Source organism: Vanessa atalanta, chromosome 7 (genome assembly GCF_905147765.1).
Source record: "Vanessa atalanta chromosome 7, ilVanAtal1.2, whole genome shotgun sequence".
NCBI lineage: Eukaryota > Metazoa > Arthropoda > Insecta > Lepidoptera > Nymphalidae > Vanessa > Vanessa atalanta.
The window spans coordinates 2,593,199-2,612,891 of NC_061877.1; the positions used below are offsets into that span (position 1 = coordinate 2,593,199).

The window sequence follows — 19,693 nt, forward strand, 5'->3', positions numbered from 1 at the left end:
TAACACAGCGTCAATGTCTATGGGCTCTGGTGACGACTTGCCTTCAGGAAGTTATTTCATCATGAAGATCATCCTACTACCATAAAATCATACTACCATAAAACTTATGAACATAACTAAAAGATGACTAATTTTTTTGTACCCCTCTTGTAGAGTTGTATAACAGTTATAAGCAAGACGTACCTTTTTTTCGCCATGGTATAATATGTTAAACGTCAACGGTAAAAACTAACCTTCCTACGTATTTTTAATGAAAAAATCGTAATCGTATCCACATAAAATAAATCCTTAATACTAGCGCAGCTCTTGTGCCGTGTAACATCCCGCCGGGTGATATATTGCGGGGCGCGCCACAAAGAATCACAAGCTGACAAATTCATTCCCCGCTTGACACCTCAGCGCCCCCGAGCTGGGGGTCGGGGCGCTAATCTGTTACATACTTTTATACTGACTGACACGAATACTTGTCGCGAACCCATATTATATTTATCGTTTATTTTATAAATATCACATGAATTGCAATACGTTTCCAAATGTTGTGACATTCATGATTCAGCAGTCCTGATGTCACGGACAGTCAAACGTTGAACACATTTACGAGTATTTCTTTATAGCTACTATAAAGTTGATTACTATCTTCCAGATCTTATTCATGTTGGATATATTTTATTTATAATATTTCAGCTTATTTTTGTCTAGTTGCTACGCGTGGTTTCTGCCGCCTTTGTGGACCGTGTGCGTGATTTTAAGTAGCCTGTAATCTTTCTCGAAAATTGGGCTGTCGAATATATAAAGGTTTTCAAATTCGACTGATACTCTTAGAAATTATCGCGCTGAAACAAAAAAATATAATGGTTTCAGCTTTACATAAATATAAATATATGATTCTAAAATTGTTATTTAGTATGAGAGATAAGATATTATATTTATAATTATTAGGAAACGTGATTCAAACACTTCAGTATATTTAAAAACATTAACATTTATTTTTTTCACTGCCACTAATTAAAAAGTTATAGCAAAAAATTGGTAGGGATTTGAGCTAACCGTCTACGTAGGTATAACTCACACATCATAGATTCTACCTACCTAAGCAGTAATACTGTTGTGTTTTGGTTTGAAAAGTGAGTGAGCCAGTGTAACTTGAGGCACGAGAGATATAACAACTCAGATTACAATATTGGCGATGCATTGGTTCTGTAATAAATGGTCAAAATCAATATATATTGGCAGTGGTGCCCACTTACCATACGATGGCCCAGTTATTTTATCACCAGTTATTTTTAAGGCTGAGGTATTTCTTTCCAAATCGCTGGTAGAGTTTCTGCAGTCTTTAGAGTTACGCTTCTACGAGTTACATATTAAAAACGACTTTCCAATTATAATTAATTAATTCATCAAAACGTGTTTTTTATAATCTTATAAGAATACATAAACAATTTCTGTATGAATTATTAATATTAGGTCCTTAACTATATACAAATAAAATAAAGAAATAGTTACTGAATAAATCATGACCGCGTTGAATGGTGGCAAGTATGTTGGCAACATTTTCCCGTTGAATCGCAATTCCGATCCTCTGGGCAAAAAACGGAGGCCTCCTGTCACAGTGGAGGCAATAATCATCAATATCACTAATCAGTAATTAATCATAGTGAAATATCTGTTACATTATACTTTATACATCCTAAAGCATTTAAACTTAAACTTTCAAGTAATAAATAATTTTTCAGATGCCATATTTTTTCGTATTAATTTGATTCACTTTACACAATTGAGTTGAAAATTACAGAACATATAGAATTATTATAATTATTGAAAACTCGCTTCTCTGATTGTCATATGAAAACGTCATTTTTTTTGGAATTTCTAGTGGGAAAACTGTTGTTTTGGAAGTACTGCTTTAATATCATTATACAAATAAATTCTGGTGCAAGAAACCTAAGTAGTGATGATATTTATCATTGGCAGAATAACTAGTGAAACTAAACAAAACATCATAGAATTGCCACAAATAGTACTATAGTAATATTATTCTATCAAAAATATGTTACTTATCTGTTAAATGCGACAGGCCATTAATGTTATTGATCGTCCCGCTGTCCTACATAAAGAGCTGAATAAAAATGGCGACGAAACATTCTATGAAACAACTTTCTTTATCACCGACTTTACGAGCGCATAAATTTGGTTTATCTTTATGAATATTCAGAGAGTTGTTAAATGCAGTCAGACGGTGTTCGTTGCTTTTTATTTCCAGGGAATCTGTATTATTTACCGCGTTTACGTCAACGATATCTGTTTTTTTTTTGTGATATTTTTACTTGATACCGTTTTTATTATTTATTTCGAGCATGGGGCTAAATTTCAAAGTCCTGTCACCATGTACAAGAGATGTTACAGGTTGTGCTCCATGGATACAATTGCTATTTTCTTATTCTCCTCCAATGGGATAGAAATCCCAGAGACGACCAGAGATAGAACAGGCGCATGGCCAATGACTTGAAGTGTTTTCTGAAGCACGGTAATTAACACTGCATAGTTCTTAACTCCAGACTACTATTCAAAGTATATGTAATTACTTTTATAGGATTAATCCGAGATTTTATTTCGGGACCATACAATCTGCAACGTTTGAATCTAGCATCTAAACCTATATCCATAGTAATGTTATAAAATCGAAATTAACTCCGTCTGCCTGTCTGTTACGCTTTCACGTCTACCCATCCCGATGAATCGATTTTAATGATTTTTTTCAGAGTAATCATAATCCTCAAGAAAGTACATATGGTACATTTTTTATTTCACACCTTAAGTGGATGATATTCGGGATTGTGAGCAAATTTTAAACATTTCGCTCGAGTAATACTGAGGGTTCAGCTAGTCGTAGATAAAACCTTACTAGATAGTTTTACGTCACAATTATAGAATTAGGTCATCCCATAATTATAGCTTAGTATATTAATTAGTCTTACCAGAAAATTGAAGACAATAATTATTAGATTTTTTATTTATTTTTTTATAATATATTTTTAATATTAAATAAAAATGAGTACATATTAATCATCACACGACATTTAAGTTAGCAAATTCTATCTATACCTGACTAGTTTTGTTTCATAAAACGTTTGAAGAAATTTGAATCTATACACATTCAAAATCAATAAGACTTATTTACTTAACACCACCAAAGTCATTAATAGAGGTTTCCGCAAACGTAACAATCAAACGCCAATTTAAATTTTAAATCAGCAGAAACCATAAAAGTTACCGCATTAACAAGCCAAAGTCGATGTCGGGGTTATCCTTGCGAGGGTGATGAATGGCCGACCCGGCCGCCTTCACCCGACCTAACCCCATATTTCACCCTGAGAAGTAACCCCACCGAATGTTTTATTACCTGATGAAAATATCCTGTCCCGTACTGAAGCAGGTTTCGTAAATCTGATGCGTTTTTAATGATTTAACGTTTTTTTGAGTTAGTATCCTGAAAAATAAAAGGAATCTGAGTGAATTATTTTAAAATAGCACGATAAGTTAGAGTTGACTGATTCGGGGTGCTAGTGCTTTGGATGTTATCTTAACAATAATGTTGTATTCATTCTGTACAATTCTGTTATAGGTAACAGATTCATTCGTTATTTTTTTATTATTTTGTCTAAAAACATTGACAAATAAACGCTTTCAAAAAATCTATAAAGGCGACCAATATAACGACGCCTGATCGTAATATAACTGCAAAAGTTAAATACAATTGCTACGAAATTATGATCAGGCGTATTTCGAAAAAAATAGCCAAAGAAGATTGGTTTTATTAAAAATGTATTAGTTAAGGAAAATTTGTATCGAAGTAATTGAATACGTTTCATTTTAATGTTATAGATTGATAAAAAATGCACAAGGGTGCGATTGGACGTTTATTTCAAGTGTTTCATTAATAAATAACGAATTTTCAAAGAGCGTACGTCCACGTCATCGAGTTGCCGTGGCCACTCAATAAAGTCCACGTCAGCGAATTAAGATATCATTATTGCATTGAACTGGAATACAACGTCTCATTTTCAAATGATAAAATTATACACTTCACGACAGGCGGAGGTCGATTGGTGCCTCGCTCTGTCATTACACGTTATTGATTACTTATTTTATTTGTAATGAAGATATACGTAATCATATACGTTTGTTCGTCATTTCAATCGATGTTGTATTTTAAAATGTTACTTTTCATAAAAAAAATATATTGCTTATACCAATTATTTGCATACTGATTGGAATTTGACCGAGGAGAAAGAAATGTTCTTATAATTTCATTTAATTCCTTGGTTTGTCAATTTTTCTCGGAACGACTACTTTTATCCATTCAACATAAGTCTGATTGCAATTTTATTACGTGCTTATTAAATTGTGACACCATATCACTTGGATGGCTTCAATGTTTTATTTTTACTTTATTAGTTCGGCAACAGATGTACCTATGATAACAGTGTTTATCCTATTAATTGCCAAAAAAACTTCGATCTTAAGCTAAATCGCAAACAATATCATAATAATATAAATAGGTACCTAATATCTTACAAAGTTTTATTATTTCTAGTAAACAGTCATACGAATCGCGCTTCTCCTATTGTACTTTTATGGTACTAAGTTAAACCTTCACGCTAGTGCTAACAACACCAGAAACAGGTATTTCTTTGTGTATGTAACATTTATAGGAAACAATAAAAGGTACTAGAATACCATAAATCAATAGTAGTTGACGTGATAATTAGAAGCTTACGGAAACGACACGTGTCCCATTCTATGCGAGTTTCTTTGGAATTGTTTTTAATTGACGTTGTAATGATGTCGTGGCTGTCATTAATTGTAGGCAAGTCAATATTTCTAGGTACCTAGATAAGTAGTTATCATATAATTAGTATTTAATTGAGAAAAGTTCCGGGGAAATTTTAATTATTCTCTACGTTACTTTTTTGTTATTATGAGCATATGACGATCGAATAAAGATACATATTTGTGTGTTATATTTGAAATTATATTTAAAATAGAAGGTATGTAATTATATTTGATAATAGTATAATAATTCTCGTCGTAATATATAAATTTATTGAAAATCTGAAGTTTAATTGATTGTTTCAAAATCAATCAAAAAGGCCTAATGTCGGCAAATTTTATCCTTTTGTCTTTATCTTTTGTTCACCGCGCTGCTCCAGTTGGGTTTGTGGATTGATAGATAGTGGATTTACGTTCGGCAGAATTACATCTGATAAATTCAAATTTCACCATATTTCCTTGAACCCCGAGAACGAGGAGAATTATTTAAGTTCCATGTGCTATATCCCATGGGCCGTAAATAATTACGAAGGCTCATTATTTGTTAATTATTGCTATGTTATCAATAAAATTCTACTTCGTGTAAAATGACAGAGCTACCGCATGAAATTAACATCGATTACTATGAAATATGATAATTACGTATAACGATATAATAGCTATATATTAATTGCTGAATGAAATATTCATAGTTCTGACTAAAAGCAGCTACAGTGTTATTAAAAGTTAAACAAATTGGCGCTCTCTGCTGTAATTACCGGACGTGAAAGTCTGACAAACATTTTGTATTGATGAATAAAATACATAGGATAATTAGTGTGAAACTGTTATGAATCAATCAATTGAAAGTTTAAACTAATGATTTATTAACTGGTAAATGTTAAAACTTAAATGGTGGCAGCCAGTGGTGTCAGTTTCATTAATTGATATAAAATCAAGAAGAGAGTGAGGCAGTGTAATTAATGTTAAGAAAAGTAAGTTACTAAGCCCGTCTGGGTAGGTAGGTCTGGGTAGTACTCATAAGATATTCTGTGTACTACCAAGCAGCAATACTTGTGTTCCGGTTTGAAGGGTGAGTGAGCGTCAGCGTCAGCGTCAATTCCTATGGGCGGTGTGGTGTCCACTCGCCAATAGGTAGGTAGGCCTATTTGCCTGTCTGCCTACTTATTACATAAAAAAAACTAGGTTTCTAGAACCTTTACGTCATCCTTAACATTTTGTTAACAGTTTTCGATTACTATTAAAGAGATGTTTCAGGTTGCTCTGTTATGCAAAATGTATTTATCGTTTAGTTTGTAAAAAACTAAACAAAACGATAAAAATTGTCTCACTTTCTGTCAACAGACCATAAATGTGTTCATATAAATATCATGCGAGTACATCTTTCACTATTAAAGAAGGTTAAAATAAAGTTATGAATAAATACATAATTCTAAAATATCATGACTTTTAAAAACTTGACATATAAAATTAAGTGGATGCATCGTGAGGGCAGACCACATAGAGCCTAAAGTCCGTTAGAAGTGTTACGATCATTAGTCTTGCACGAATATTATGTTTAATTGATATATTTATACTCACATTGTTTTAGACTTACAATTTATATAAATTATATAAGTATTTGGTGCAAATGACTTAAACTTTTCTCGAATTGAAAATAATCACCCTGATAATCCGATGAAATGAGAAATCCGATACAAATTTACGTCCTTTTCGAGGCACTAATTAGTAATACTATCATCTTCCAGATTCCGAGCTGCTATTGACAATTTTGTATTAACACAATAACTTTTTTAGTCGGACATCCGACAATGTAATAATTACCTTTATTGTTTCGTAGGTAATTATTACATTGTCGGCCTTGTTGGTACAAGGTGAAAAGCTGTCCATCGTTAGTAAGGTTAATAGGCTTCAATGTTACTAGTAAGTTCCTCGTGTTTATGTTGATTTGGGTTTGACAAGTCAAATAAATAAATAAATAAATAAATAAATAATAAATATTGGACAACATCACATACATTACTCTGATCCCAATGTAAGTAGCTAAAACACTTGTGTTATGGAAATCAGAAGTAACGACGGTACCACAAACACCCAGACCCAAGACAACATAGAAAACTAATGAATTTTTTCTACATCGACTCGGCCGGGAATCGAACCCGGGACCTCGGAGTGGCGTACCCATGAAAACCGGTGTACACACTACTCGACCACGGAGGTCGTCAAAAGTCCAATAACTTCTATTACTGATTTTTTTGACAAAGTGATATTAGTATTTTATTTGCCTTTTAATGACTTACATATAATCATTTTTTTAGTTGCTTCTGTATTCAATACCATTTCCGAGCATCTCTCTGTTCTTGTATAATAGCAATATTTGAAATACTATTCCAGAATGTCGACACGAAACTGAATTCAATTTTACATTTTGTTTTCCGTTTGTACGTCCGTTGTCAACTCGACAATAGCGTAACAAGTTCTCGGCTTACATTTCAAACACAATGGCTTTATTGTTAGGTCGGTCGTATGCGATCGCATCGGATTAGGTTTAGTCTATTATCCGATGTTTGATATTTGTCGATTATTTTTGGTTTTTGTGGAAGAAAACGGGACGTTAGTATTGCATAATTTTTTCAATTGTTGTTCTCTTGTTCAAACTTTCAATAAAAGCAAAACTACGTTTACGTATAGAGATAGATAACTAATTGGTTAAACATATTAATTGGGCTTTTAATTACAGGTTTTTTGGCTTGGGGCTTTGTGCGCCTGTCTGGGTAATATTTCATACTATGAGCGATGGTGACCTTTTACTATCGGGTGGCCCGCAAATAAAAGAACAATGCGATCCGGGCAACATTTATCTCGAAAAGGTAGCCCGTACAGCAAAATAAAATATATACCTACATATATATACGTATGTACATACACGCACATGTGATTTAAGATTCGAAATCAACTGTTTGATTAAAATTTGATAAAAGCCTCAGCCTCGTTATTAAGACTGGTTCATAGTTAGACAAAATATAAATTAAATGACATTTTGTAATAGATTTTTTTTTCTTACAAAATAATTAGCTTTACAATTGTGCTACACTACAATATTCAAATACTCAAGTCTCATAAAAGGGCGATTATAGGTCCCTATTCTCAACACGCTCTATTGTCAAAGTAATCGCATTGTCGCGCGTCGAGCGCTAATTACGCGCGTGAATGGATGCTTTTTGACGGCTCCAGACGGATTTGTGATAACGACACACAAAATTACATTTATCATTCGCAAATTACATAAAGATCTTTAAAATGATGGAATAAGGTGCAAGTTTGATTAATATCAGTGTCAGAGAATGAAATAAAGGTTGTAATAAAATAAATAGGCTTGTTTCCTTATCGATTTCGATCTCACGACGGCTGGCGGTAATCGTAATATTTCATAAGAGTGATTTATTTTTTACCAGCTAGTTTTAATGAAATATTGCGAGTTCGCATGACTCGATTGTCGAGTGTAATGTAAAAATTAAGGAAAATATGACGTTAAAATAATTTGTAATTATGTTTATTATATTTGAAATTGTGATTGACAAAATATACCTTGTCATATATGATAATAATATTTTAACTAAAATATCGTCTGGAATCATAACCTAACCTAACATAATAATAATATTTATAGTCATAAATCTATTTGATATTGTTTTTGATGTACAAATGTCTACTTAGAAAAGCAACCATTATATTATTATTTATCATTGATTTAAACATGAAGCGATCAACTCAACAAAATAACATTCAATCGGTTAATAGTTAAGATCTAATAGCGTAACAAACTAACAAATCATTAGAATAAAAAAAAAACTTTGCATTTATAATACTAGTTAGGATTCAAATAAGCTCTTGTAAGTAATTTTGTACCGTCACGCTACCATCATTTCAGAGTATAGGTTCTATGGAAAAGACACGAAAGTTATTGCTTTTCTCGAATGAAAAACATAGTCAACTGCAAAAAATAAATAAAAAAATTACTCAAATCCTTGTAAACATAGTTTGTTGTATAATATACTACAAAGGTAATTGGAAATTTATTAACTATATAGAATACTTATTTGCGTAGGGCTTATCTCCACCCCAAAGTATCGAGTGACCGTCAGCATCCATCACTATTACCACACAAAATAATCCGAATTCGCGTAACAAATGAAATACAATGTTATATCGTACTGTTGTCGTGTTCGGTTCCGACCGAGTCGAATGACATAATGCTCTTTGAGGGTGCTTACGGAATAGGGTACTCGGATTAGGGTTCTCATTGTTGACGTATGAATAGAAGTGAACGTAATAATCTGATGTTACTCTTTTTAAGATGATTGTTATCCAGTGATTTTGCGATACATAAGCTTTAATATAAAAAAAGCTTTATGAAAGTTACCTATAAATATGCTACAATATCGCGTGTATGTCAAACTTAATATGAAGTTTGTTAGTAGTATTTTAGTAATCAATTCTAGATAGCAAATTAACGTAAATTCTAGTTCTACATTGATTAATAGCATAAAGATAGTAAGTATCTAGTCATCAAAGCATGGATAAAAAAAAATACAGAGCCCGCTGAGCCTTGTCACTGGAATAAATATTTTTTTTTTGTTCAATATACGTTTGACATCTGTTCAATATAATGCATTTTTGACAGACATTGTACTATTTTGCGGCTTTTCTTTGCATTTTAGGCGAAGTAATTGGAGCAGGATGTTTGGAGGCGTTATAATGTGTGAATTTTGAACGATATATTCTATTTAGTGAATATATTTTTTCTACAGGGCAACACGACACGATTGCTTTTTTTTCTGAACGTTTTAAATTTTTTCTTTACGTAATATGTATGTCAGTTTTTATAGACGACAAGGAGGACAAAACGAAGCCTTAATTTTGCCGATAGAAATAGGCAAAGACAAAACCGTTCAATAATTTCTTCTTCTGTGTTTGTCGTTTATCAATTCAGTTGTATTTTCTTTTCAGACTGATTAAGTTTGTTTCTTTTTACTGAGATTTTTTATAATATAAGAAATATTAACAATTTTTTCAATAGCCAATGCGCTACTAACCTTGGTAGCTAAGATGTTACATTCCTTTTGCCTGTAGTTACACTGGTTCACTCACCCTTCAAACAAGGACCCTAAAATACTAAATATCGCTGATTGGCTGAAGAATATCTTATGAGTAAGTAGTGCCTACCTAGACATGCTTGCACAAAGCCCTACCACCAATGACATATTTTATGAGTCAGAACGTTGCTTTTTGAGCCTATTAGGTTTCTTTTTTTAGGTCTATTAGGTCAAGACCTTCCAGATCTAAATGCTATAACCAGGTAACCAATGCTATCTGTGAGTATATATGTCCGAGCAAGGAAGGTAACCTGGATAATCGTACTTAACCTGACCTAGGTCAGTTTGCCGACTGCTGTTTATTATCGTTCATGTTAACGTTTACAACAGATACTAGTTATTATGGTCTAATTTCGTCCATTTACAACATTAATAGCTGAGGACGGACGACCGCGAATACTAGTAAGAATAATCAGGCACATTTTACATAATTTGTTAAGTCACGTGACTTCATTTACCAAATTCATGCCTCCATATATCAAATAAATGAAGTGAAAGTCGCTAGTTTGATCCTAATCTTTTGGGTTCCCGTTTACATTTAATAAGCGCTTAGTCAGGGAAATTTCATTAGCGACATTTTTACAAAATGCAAGCTTTCATATTAAAATAAATGACACACGAAATTCTCGCTTACACGATAAGTGCTCGCAACTTAGGAACAAAAAAAAATCTAAGTGTAAGTTCTTTGTGCATGCCGGGATTGGTACCACCTACACATATTTTACCGTCACAGTTAGTATCTGATGTGTTTTGGTTCAAGGGTGAGAGAGACAGGGTAACTAAGTTGATTCTTGTTATTATATGACACCTTAGATCCTAATGTTGATAGCGCATTGGTGATATAAGGGATGATTTATATATCTTACAATATAAATGTCAATAGAAGGTGGTGACCACTTACCCTCCTAATTTGTAAGACTAACTATCTTTTCTAAATAAAATAAAATATAAGAAGAAAACTTTATTTTCTTTTATATAATTATGTTTCGCTATATTGACTAAAACAGTTTGATTATATTATTATATTCTGCATGTAACCTGTTCTATCTTTGAAATAGGTTCCATCATTTGGATCTGTCTATCTAGTTATTTCATGGAAAGGTAAACGTACCTTCAGGTCAAAAATATTCCTTTTTCGCAGACCCAGCCCAATGAGAAATCATAAGAGCCAGTCATTATTATTTTCTTATTAACATTCAAATTAAAATCGTAAAATCAACACAAACCTCCAAAGACTCTCATCAAAAAAAAAAAAACAGATAATAACCCCGAATCATATTTGAAAAAAATGTTTAAATTAAAGTTATTAAATAAATTACGTAGGTACCTAAAACCATTAAATTGTAACGAGAATCAAGTTATACCAATTCACGCGATTCTACCCACGTATTATGTCCAACGACCCATTAGATGCCGTCCCGTGTTATTTGGTCCGATTTAATAACGTTTAATGTTCACCGTTCACAAATAATAACACGTGGTAAGTAATTTGTGATGGTAAGATTACAGGGCAGGCCTCGATCCTTGAGCGGTGATTTTGTATGACGGATTATTCAAAGGTTTCGAATGCTAGCAGCTTCTTTGTTATTTTTATATCAATCTGCACCTAGGGAAACGTATTCGAACAATAATTTTGTTTCAATCGAACGTCTGTATCAGTTACGAATGGAAAATCAATAATGTATTGGTCGCAATGCAACGGTATTTTAGTTTTTTATACTAATTTTCTATGTTTATTATTAAAAAAAATATTCTTCGTGGTAAATGACTTATTTTGATATATTTGCTACAAAAAATACAATTTCGACAACATTGTTTTGATACCCTTTGTGTGTTTACTCACACATAAACAATTTCTTTAGTACGTAAATGTATGTATGAATTAAAATCTTCCAAATATTTACACTACGATTGAAACCTGTTTTTAAAATTCACGAATTCAATGAGTACTTACATTGAATAGACCATCGAAACTAATTGCGGGGTGATAAGCCGTAGGGCGATTTTTTGCAAGTCAAATAGGTTAGCTTGTGAATTCCAGTGATTTTATGCTAATTCGCGCCCGCAACGTTTATTATGCAAAGCTTCGGTGATGTGGAAGAGATATCGATGGTATTGATAATATTTTATTATTATAATACTTGATATATATTATACTTATTATATTTACTTAATGGTAGGATCTTGTGTTTTGTTCTAGGTAGGTACCACCCACTCAACATATATTCTACCGCTAATACTTAGTACTGTAGTCCGGTTTCAAGGGTGAGTAAGCCAGTGTAACAGGCCCGAGAGACATAACGTTTTAGGTCCCAAGATTAGTGGCACATTGATGATGTAGGGTTTGTTTAATATTTCTTACAGCACTAATGTCTATGGGCAGTGGTGACCTTACCATCAGGTGGCCCATTTGCCCGTCCACCGCAGTACAACATAAAAAAAAAATATATATTGCCTGTATTACGTCATTATATTCTTTACCAAAGAGTTCATATTTAAACTATGTCATGTTTATTTTTACAATATACGATCTATATTTACGTCACTTTTTTGTGGTTTCCTCACATCGTACTATATATATAAAAACTTATAAAAGAATATTTAAAATTATAACCGCTAAAACGACTAAAGGAGCATAAATTTCGATTCTTTTTAGTCGATTTTTCGACCAAGAAGATTAGATTACTAACTTTTATATACATTTTATACCGAATGATCACTTTATTTATTTAGTAAGTTTAATTACATTACGATATAAAGTCTAAATTAATACCACATTTACAGTTATGGAATTGAAGTTCATAAACAACCATAATAAAACAAAAATATATACAATAGTGTTTTTAATGACATTAGAGTATTTTTTAGAAACGATAAGGTAAAGTCAACAATCTTATTAAATCAAAAACAATTAAATGATATTTGTATTACATTATAGCTAAAAATGTACTGAATTATAAACACTTTTTTATGTCATAGGTGGCGAACAGGCGGGAGTGACTGATGGAAAGTGACTACCACAGCCCATGGACAACTGCAACATGGGCTTGCAGGTGCGTTGCCGGCCTTTATGGAAAAATACTAATTATTGGTGTTTAACAAAGCCCTAACTTCTATTACTTTGTTTCTTTTTTCAGATTTACTTAAGATGTCTATCCAATCTGATATGGGACTTTCATACTGTTATACTTTATAGTTTCTAAACGGACTATAACAGCTATACTATTATAACAATTGTCAGTCCATGCGCTTCGCAGTGGCCTATTTATTTTTTATTACTAAAAAATAAATTGAAAAGAAATGCAATTCAAGCTTTAGGACAAAATTATAAATCCCAATCAAGCCATAGAGATTTATGTATATTGAATTATCGACATATCGATTGAATAGTTTCAATCACTATCCCACCCTTCATCTACGAGGGTTGCGGTCACCAATTTGCGTTTTAATTAACTATACGTATAACGATTTGTTTTTGTTGCAAATTGTTTCAACCGATTCTGCGGCCACTGCTATTTCCAGTGATCGTGTTAGCGTGTTAATTAATAATTTATTTGTTTAATATTTCAGAAAAATACACTGAGTCAGTTAATTTTGCAACAGTAATGGCAATTACCATTATTTGTTAAAACTAACTTACAAAGTAAATAATATTACTAATTTCAACGACATGACAATTATATTAGGTTTTACTTATCTGCGGTGGCTCAGCTCGCGTTTTAGGCAACGCACAAAAGACAGACAGAGCTACATTCGTATTTAGAATATTAGTATAGATTTATTAATTGCAAACAGGGAACATAATGGTAAGTGGTAATTCTTATATTAACCTTGAATTATATTTATGACAATTTAAAGTCGGAACAGAGTCGTCGCTTATGGTTATAGAAATTAGCTTAAGCTAAAAATTGTGAAGCGTTCTTTATTTTCATTGTATAATATGGCACGCGTTTTTTTCACACGTTTTATTGATGATTAAATTAGTATGTTATAGTTTTGGCAGCGACCGCTTTGAAGCGCCTGGACTGACAATTATATGTCGGACTAGTATAGCTGTTATAGTCCGTTTAGAAACTATAAAGTATAACAGTATGAAAGTCCCATACCAGGTCGGATAAACATTTTAAGTAAATCTGAGAAAAGAAACAAAGTACTAGGCGTTAGGGCTTTGTTAAACAGTAATATTTAGTATTTTTGTGTTCTGATTTCTACTATATCAGTTGTTATAGTTAAAAACAATTCAAATGAAGATTATTTTAAGATACAATAAGAATAAAGAAATAAAAGCAAATATGACAAAAATACTGGTTTAACAATTCCTAGTTATGCGATGAAACAGTTAGAGCATACTGAAGCTGGTATTACACTGCTGTTTCCGCTATTAATTGTGTTCTGTAATTGTGAGAACTATTCGACTATTGACTCAAATAAACATGTGTTTATAAGGCTATTTCAGGCACATCCAATTACAATGGAATTCAGATGGGTAAGAGCTAACACGATAGATTTTAATTTAAAAACTTTGCTTTAGAACGGCCTCTGTTTATGGTATTGCATAGACTGCAGTAGTAATTTTAAGCATCATAATTTTGTACAACATTAATAATCTGTTATCGTATTCAAAAATTATACATTTCAATTATAATTCAACACAATACCTTTTACAGTTTAAAGCTGGAGATTTATCAGACGGCAAAAAATATTTCGGTCAAAAAACTATATTTTAGCTTTCATCTCATAACACCGAGCCCTCAGTATTCTATTCAGATGTTTCCACTCTTTGTTACGATCTGAGGTTTCGAGTCTGTCCCATTGTCGACAAAACGCGAGATAATGTGAATAAATATAATAGCGGTTGCAACAATGTCGCCACTTTAAAATATTGTCTGAGAAAAACTTTTGAGTTGAGGTTTGGACACTAGCGTTTTTAATGTGACCTTAAGTTTTTTTTTTTTTTATCATTTCGATTTGGTATACAGATATTTTTAGCATTTTTGTAATAAAAGTAATTTCCATTTTAATAAAAAACTTTTTTGTGTTATGTTAGAATGGAATACAAGATAATTAAATATTGCCGAAAATATTTGAACTAACATTTCAAGTGATGCAAATCGTAGCGAATAAAAACATCTAAAAATTTTACTATTGTATCTCTATATATACTAAATATATCAGGCATTTTTTGACATTTGTTATATTCATTTCAAAACATGCCAGGTGACAAAAAAAAACACTATTAAATAAACAAAAAACAAACGCTAGTGTAGAGTTGTAAGTGATTGTCACAAACCGAGGCTCGAATAAAGCGTCAGGTGGCGGGTTACGTCGAGTCGAGGATATATTATTCAGCGGTCGTCCGCCATGTTCCCGCTGTTGTCACTTTTCCCGCGCTTACATTTACCGATGAATTGCTTTTACTTTTAACTGTATTTTACTGCGATTAATTGGCTCGTGTATGGCATTCGTTAAAATATTGTATTTGCAGCTGATTGTTATTTTTATGTCTTTGCTTATCGGTCATATTTGTTAGTGAAAAAAGTTTTTAAAGTATTGAATTGAACAAGTTATACAGCATACTTACTTATGTATTTAAATAAAGTATTTACCTTACATTCATTACATGTTATACCTAATCTGTATCAGACAAGCTTTTTTATAAATTTGTTCGTTTGTAAAATTATAATAAGTGTTTCTATTAAGAAATACCTTTACATATTTGCCAACAAAGCATGAAACTTAATTTTTCCGTACAATATACCTTGAAGCGATTCTTTATCAGAAGTTAATAGAAAATAGGTAATAACAAGCACACAAAGGAGCGTAACTAACCCTTTATTCGATACAAACGGTGACATAAATAATATTTTTCTCGGAAAAATACATGCTACCTTACATTTTTGTAAGGTGACAATGAGTTCCGAAAAAGGACGGACTTAATGAATAATGTCTTATCAAAAGTATAAAATGACAAAAGTCACTGTGTGTCGAGAAATAAAGTACAAAATTTAAGGTCCATACATATAATATGACCAAATTAAGTTATATTTAATGTTCTAACCTCTTATCAATTTTTTTTTATTAGAATATTATAGTAAAGTAACTGTCAGAAGAGACAGAAGCCTTACTTGCTGTCTAAAATAAAGTTTGTAGCTGCTGCAATGCCAGTCGGTATAAAATATGCTAGAATATGTACATATGTACATGTGGTAGAATTCAATCCATTACATGCAGGATTTTTTGCAACTTCGCCATTAAATACGAAATAAATTATAAATATCAATTACTCGCAATGTACGATAAAGCCAGAAATGTTTAATCTATAGGTAACCTAAACTCAATACTAAAGATAAATCTAAAACAGCTATTTTTATTTAATTTTAAGGTAATTTAAGAGTTTTATTTTATAAGCGTGGCCACCCCAATCTACAGGCGATAAGTTACAAATTTAACGACAAAAAGCTAGGCCATTTAACGTGAAATACTGTGGCGGGAGACAGTTTTCATAAAAGTTAAGGCTTTGCGTGAAACATGGCGTCCCGTGTAAGTACATGATTTGTTTTGATATTACACCTTATTTATTTGCTTTGTAAATTTTTCACCGGATTCGCGTGATGTGTGGATTTAACTGAGCGATATTATTCACGACATAAAAATGAATTGTTGCATCGATAAGGAAGCTATTAGTACTTTAAATTATTTCTTTTACAAAGGAGGTTTTATTAAATTACGAATGATTATTAGGCTAGTTAATTTTTTACTGTTAATTGTATAGAATTAAGTCTTAAACTGTGGATGGCTTTTACTACATTCATTATTTTCAGCCAGTGCTGTACCTTAATTATAATTTCCTTTTTATCTTTAATCTAGATACTGGCATTGTCGAATAATGAGGATTTTCGTAACTTTTGTTTTAAATACCACTACCTTTAAAGCTTGCAATTTGACTCATGAAAAAGAGTGGCTACTGAGGTTCTTGTTGATTCTTGTCGGTATTCTACTTGAACAATGCATATTAGTTTTATTTTAATTTCGTTCAATTTATTAAAAATACCTCCCACCACTTCTACTTATGTCAATACATTGTCAACTTCATGACTCGAATAAAATTGTATAGTCACCTTCACAAGTGAATACACAGAATATCTATAATCAAAGACTTAAAAGCGTTAAGATAGACGACGTACAATTATGTCAAAGCTCAAGTTATCATTAACTTTCGCAATCGACTGTACACGGATCAAAACGCCTCCATACGCCTTTTTACTCTATGTAGGCCATTAGTCAAGTTTAATGGAGCGTTCTCCGGCGATATTCGTAATTTATGGTCACATTACACAGATACGACTCAGAAATTATCTGCTATCTCGAATTCCCTCATACTTTCAGCGGGCTGTCATATTTCTGTGAATTTTGGCTAAATGTCGAATTTAGAAGCGATTTTGTTGAGTGTGAGCTATGGGGTACTTAAGTTTTAAATTTGTTTTTAAACTACCCTATAAATTACATATTGAGAGTATTATCTGAGAACTGCCACATTAATGCTGATTTAAGCACTACATTATTATTCTAAAATGAATATTCAATTGATGACGTATTTGATTTTAATACTTCTACTATTTAAGTCTCATTGACACCACTAACAGGAGGACTAGCACAAACTTCATCTAAAGAATCGGAATTGCGATTCAACGGGGAATACTGCTAGTATTCTTGCTACCAGTCAATGCTGTCACACAGTTACTTTTAATATTGATTTTTAAATACTTTCCAAGGCCTCTATATAAATAACTGTCATAAAAACGAACTAACTGTGTAATAAAATTACACAGTTAGAACTAACTGTGTAATTTAATTGATGTTTGATAATGTGAAGAAATTTAAAAGATTTCAAATAATAATAATTTTTGACAGAAACCTTATTCTCGTAGATACCATAGAATTAATGAAAAGTTTACTTTTATACAGTATAAACCACAACTACAATCAACAAAGTGTCAAACATGATAATGCTTCCGTAGTTGTTCTCTTCAACTTCAATATGAGATATAATAAATTGTCAGAAACGAAAATGTTATTTTATCAACGGTTATCAATGAACGATGTCAAATGATGAAAATAACACGCTATTGTTGTTTATCAGGCCATTCACACGTTCAAATGTCTATTGCATGTCTTATATTCATCCACAAGCATTCGTGTAACAACACTAGTTCTACCTTTGACTTCTCTTCTATTTAGATTTTATAGGTGACTAATTGCCATCAGCTTGTCATTCACCAATATAAAAGAAAGTCAGTTACGATTCATAATGAAATGTCACATCGTCTTAACTTATATCGCGTCCAAAAAAGTTTCACTCAAAATATATATATTTTCTCTGATAAGTTAAGTTTGATTATAGAGAAGTTGCACATACCATCAAATATATGACTTGAGGTAAATCCCCGGGCCATGATGGACTTAGCATTGAGCACCTTGAATACGCTGGGCCACATCTTCTCAGGGTTTTGTGTATGCTGTACAGCTTTGTTTGAGCCATAGTTTTATGCCTGGTGAGATGATGCGTACGATAGTTTTGCCTATTGTGGAAAACAAGACGGGCGACCAGGCTGATAAAAACAACTATAGACCTATTTCGTTGGCTACGGTCATCTCGAAGGTGTTTGACAGCGTGCTCAATATAGAATTAAATAAGTTCATAAAGCCGCAGGACAACCAGTTTGGATTCCGACCTGGATTGTCTACGGAGAGTGCTATACTGTGTGTCAAGCATGCTGTCACATACTCTACTAGGCGTAAAACTCCAGTTTATGCATGTTATCTTGACATGTCGAAGGCATTTGACCTGGTTTCGTATGACATCTTATGGCGTTAAATGAACGAGGTTGGCATACCTTCGGAACTGACAAATATCTTTAAATTTTGGTATGGAAATCAGGTCAATAATGTCCGATGGGCAGGTTATCACGTCCATATGGGTTGGAGTGCGGGGTGAGGCAGGGAGGATTGAGCTCGCCAACGCTCTTTAACCTTTATGTGAACGATTTAATCGCCGAGCTTAGCACTACCAGGGTCGGCTGTTACATAGACGGTATTTGTGTCAATAACATAAGCTATGCCAATGACATGGTGATGTTGAGTGCGTTAATTTGTGGTCACAGAAAACTGATGGCCAAATGTGAGGCTTATGTGGGAGGTCATGGTCTTATCTATAATGCAAAGAAAAGTGTAGTGATGGTTTTTGAGGCTGGAGGTAAAGTACCAAGCAGTGTACCAACTGTAATGCTTAATGGTACAGCATTGCAGAGGGTATCTCAATTTAAATATCTTGACCATATATTGACTTCAGACCTCAAAGACGACGACGACGACGACGGCGACGACGACGACTGATATTGAAAGAGAACGGAGGGCGTTGTCGGTGAGAGCGAACATGCTCGCACGGCTTTAAGGGCACGTTGTTCAGAGCATATTGTATGAATTTCTACACGTGCAACCTATGGGCCAAGTACACGCAAAACTCGTACAACGCTGTTCGTGTTTAATATAATAATGCTTTCAGGGTGCTGATTTGGCTGCCCCGATTTGTAGAGCATCAGGGATGTTCGCGGAGGCACACATGGATTGTTTTTATACTACTATGCGCAAAAGGTGTGGAGCCCTGGTGCGCAGAGTGCGGTGCAGTACCAACAGCATCCTGAAACTAA

The 19,693-nt window shown here is 32.8% G+C and overlaps 1 protein-coding gene across 1 annotated transcript; it reads left to right on the forward strand.

Moving 5' to 3' along the window:
* The first annotated feature begins 18,546 nt into the window (after window positions 1-18,546).
* Window positions 18,547-19,379, forward strand: LOC125065420. The gene is made up of 2 exons (XM_047672999.1): window positions 18,547-18,839; window positions 19,148-19,379. Exons 1-2 carry the CDS (start codon window positions 18,547-18,549, stop codon window positions 19,377-19,379), a joined length of 525 nt encoding a protein of 174 aa, XP_047528955.1.
* The last annotated feature ends 314 nt before the right edge of the window (window positions 19,380-19,693 follow it).

Bases quoted from the DNA above. Each gene is read 5' to 3' on its own strand.
- LOC125065420 (XM_047672999.1), top strand. From the start codon at position 18,547: ATGCGTACGATAGTTTTGCCTATTGTGGAAAACAAGACGGGCGACCAG. The intron at 18,840-19,147 runs GTATGACATCTT...TTGTGGTCACAG, and splicing joins AAGGCATTTGACCTGGTTTC to AAAACTGATGGCCAAATGTG.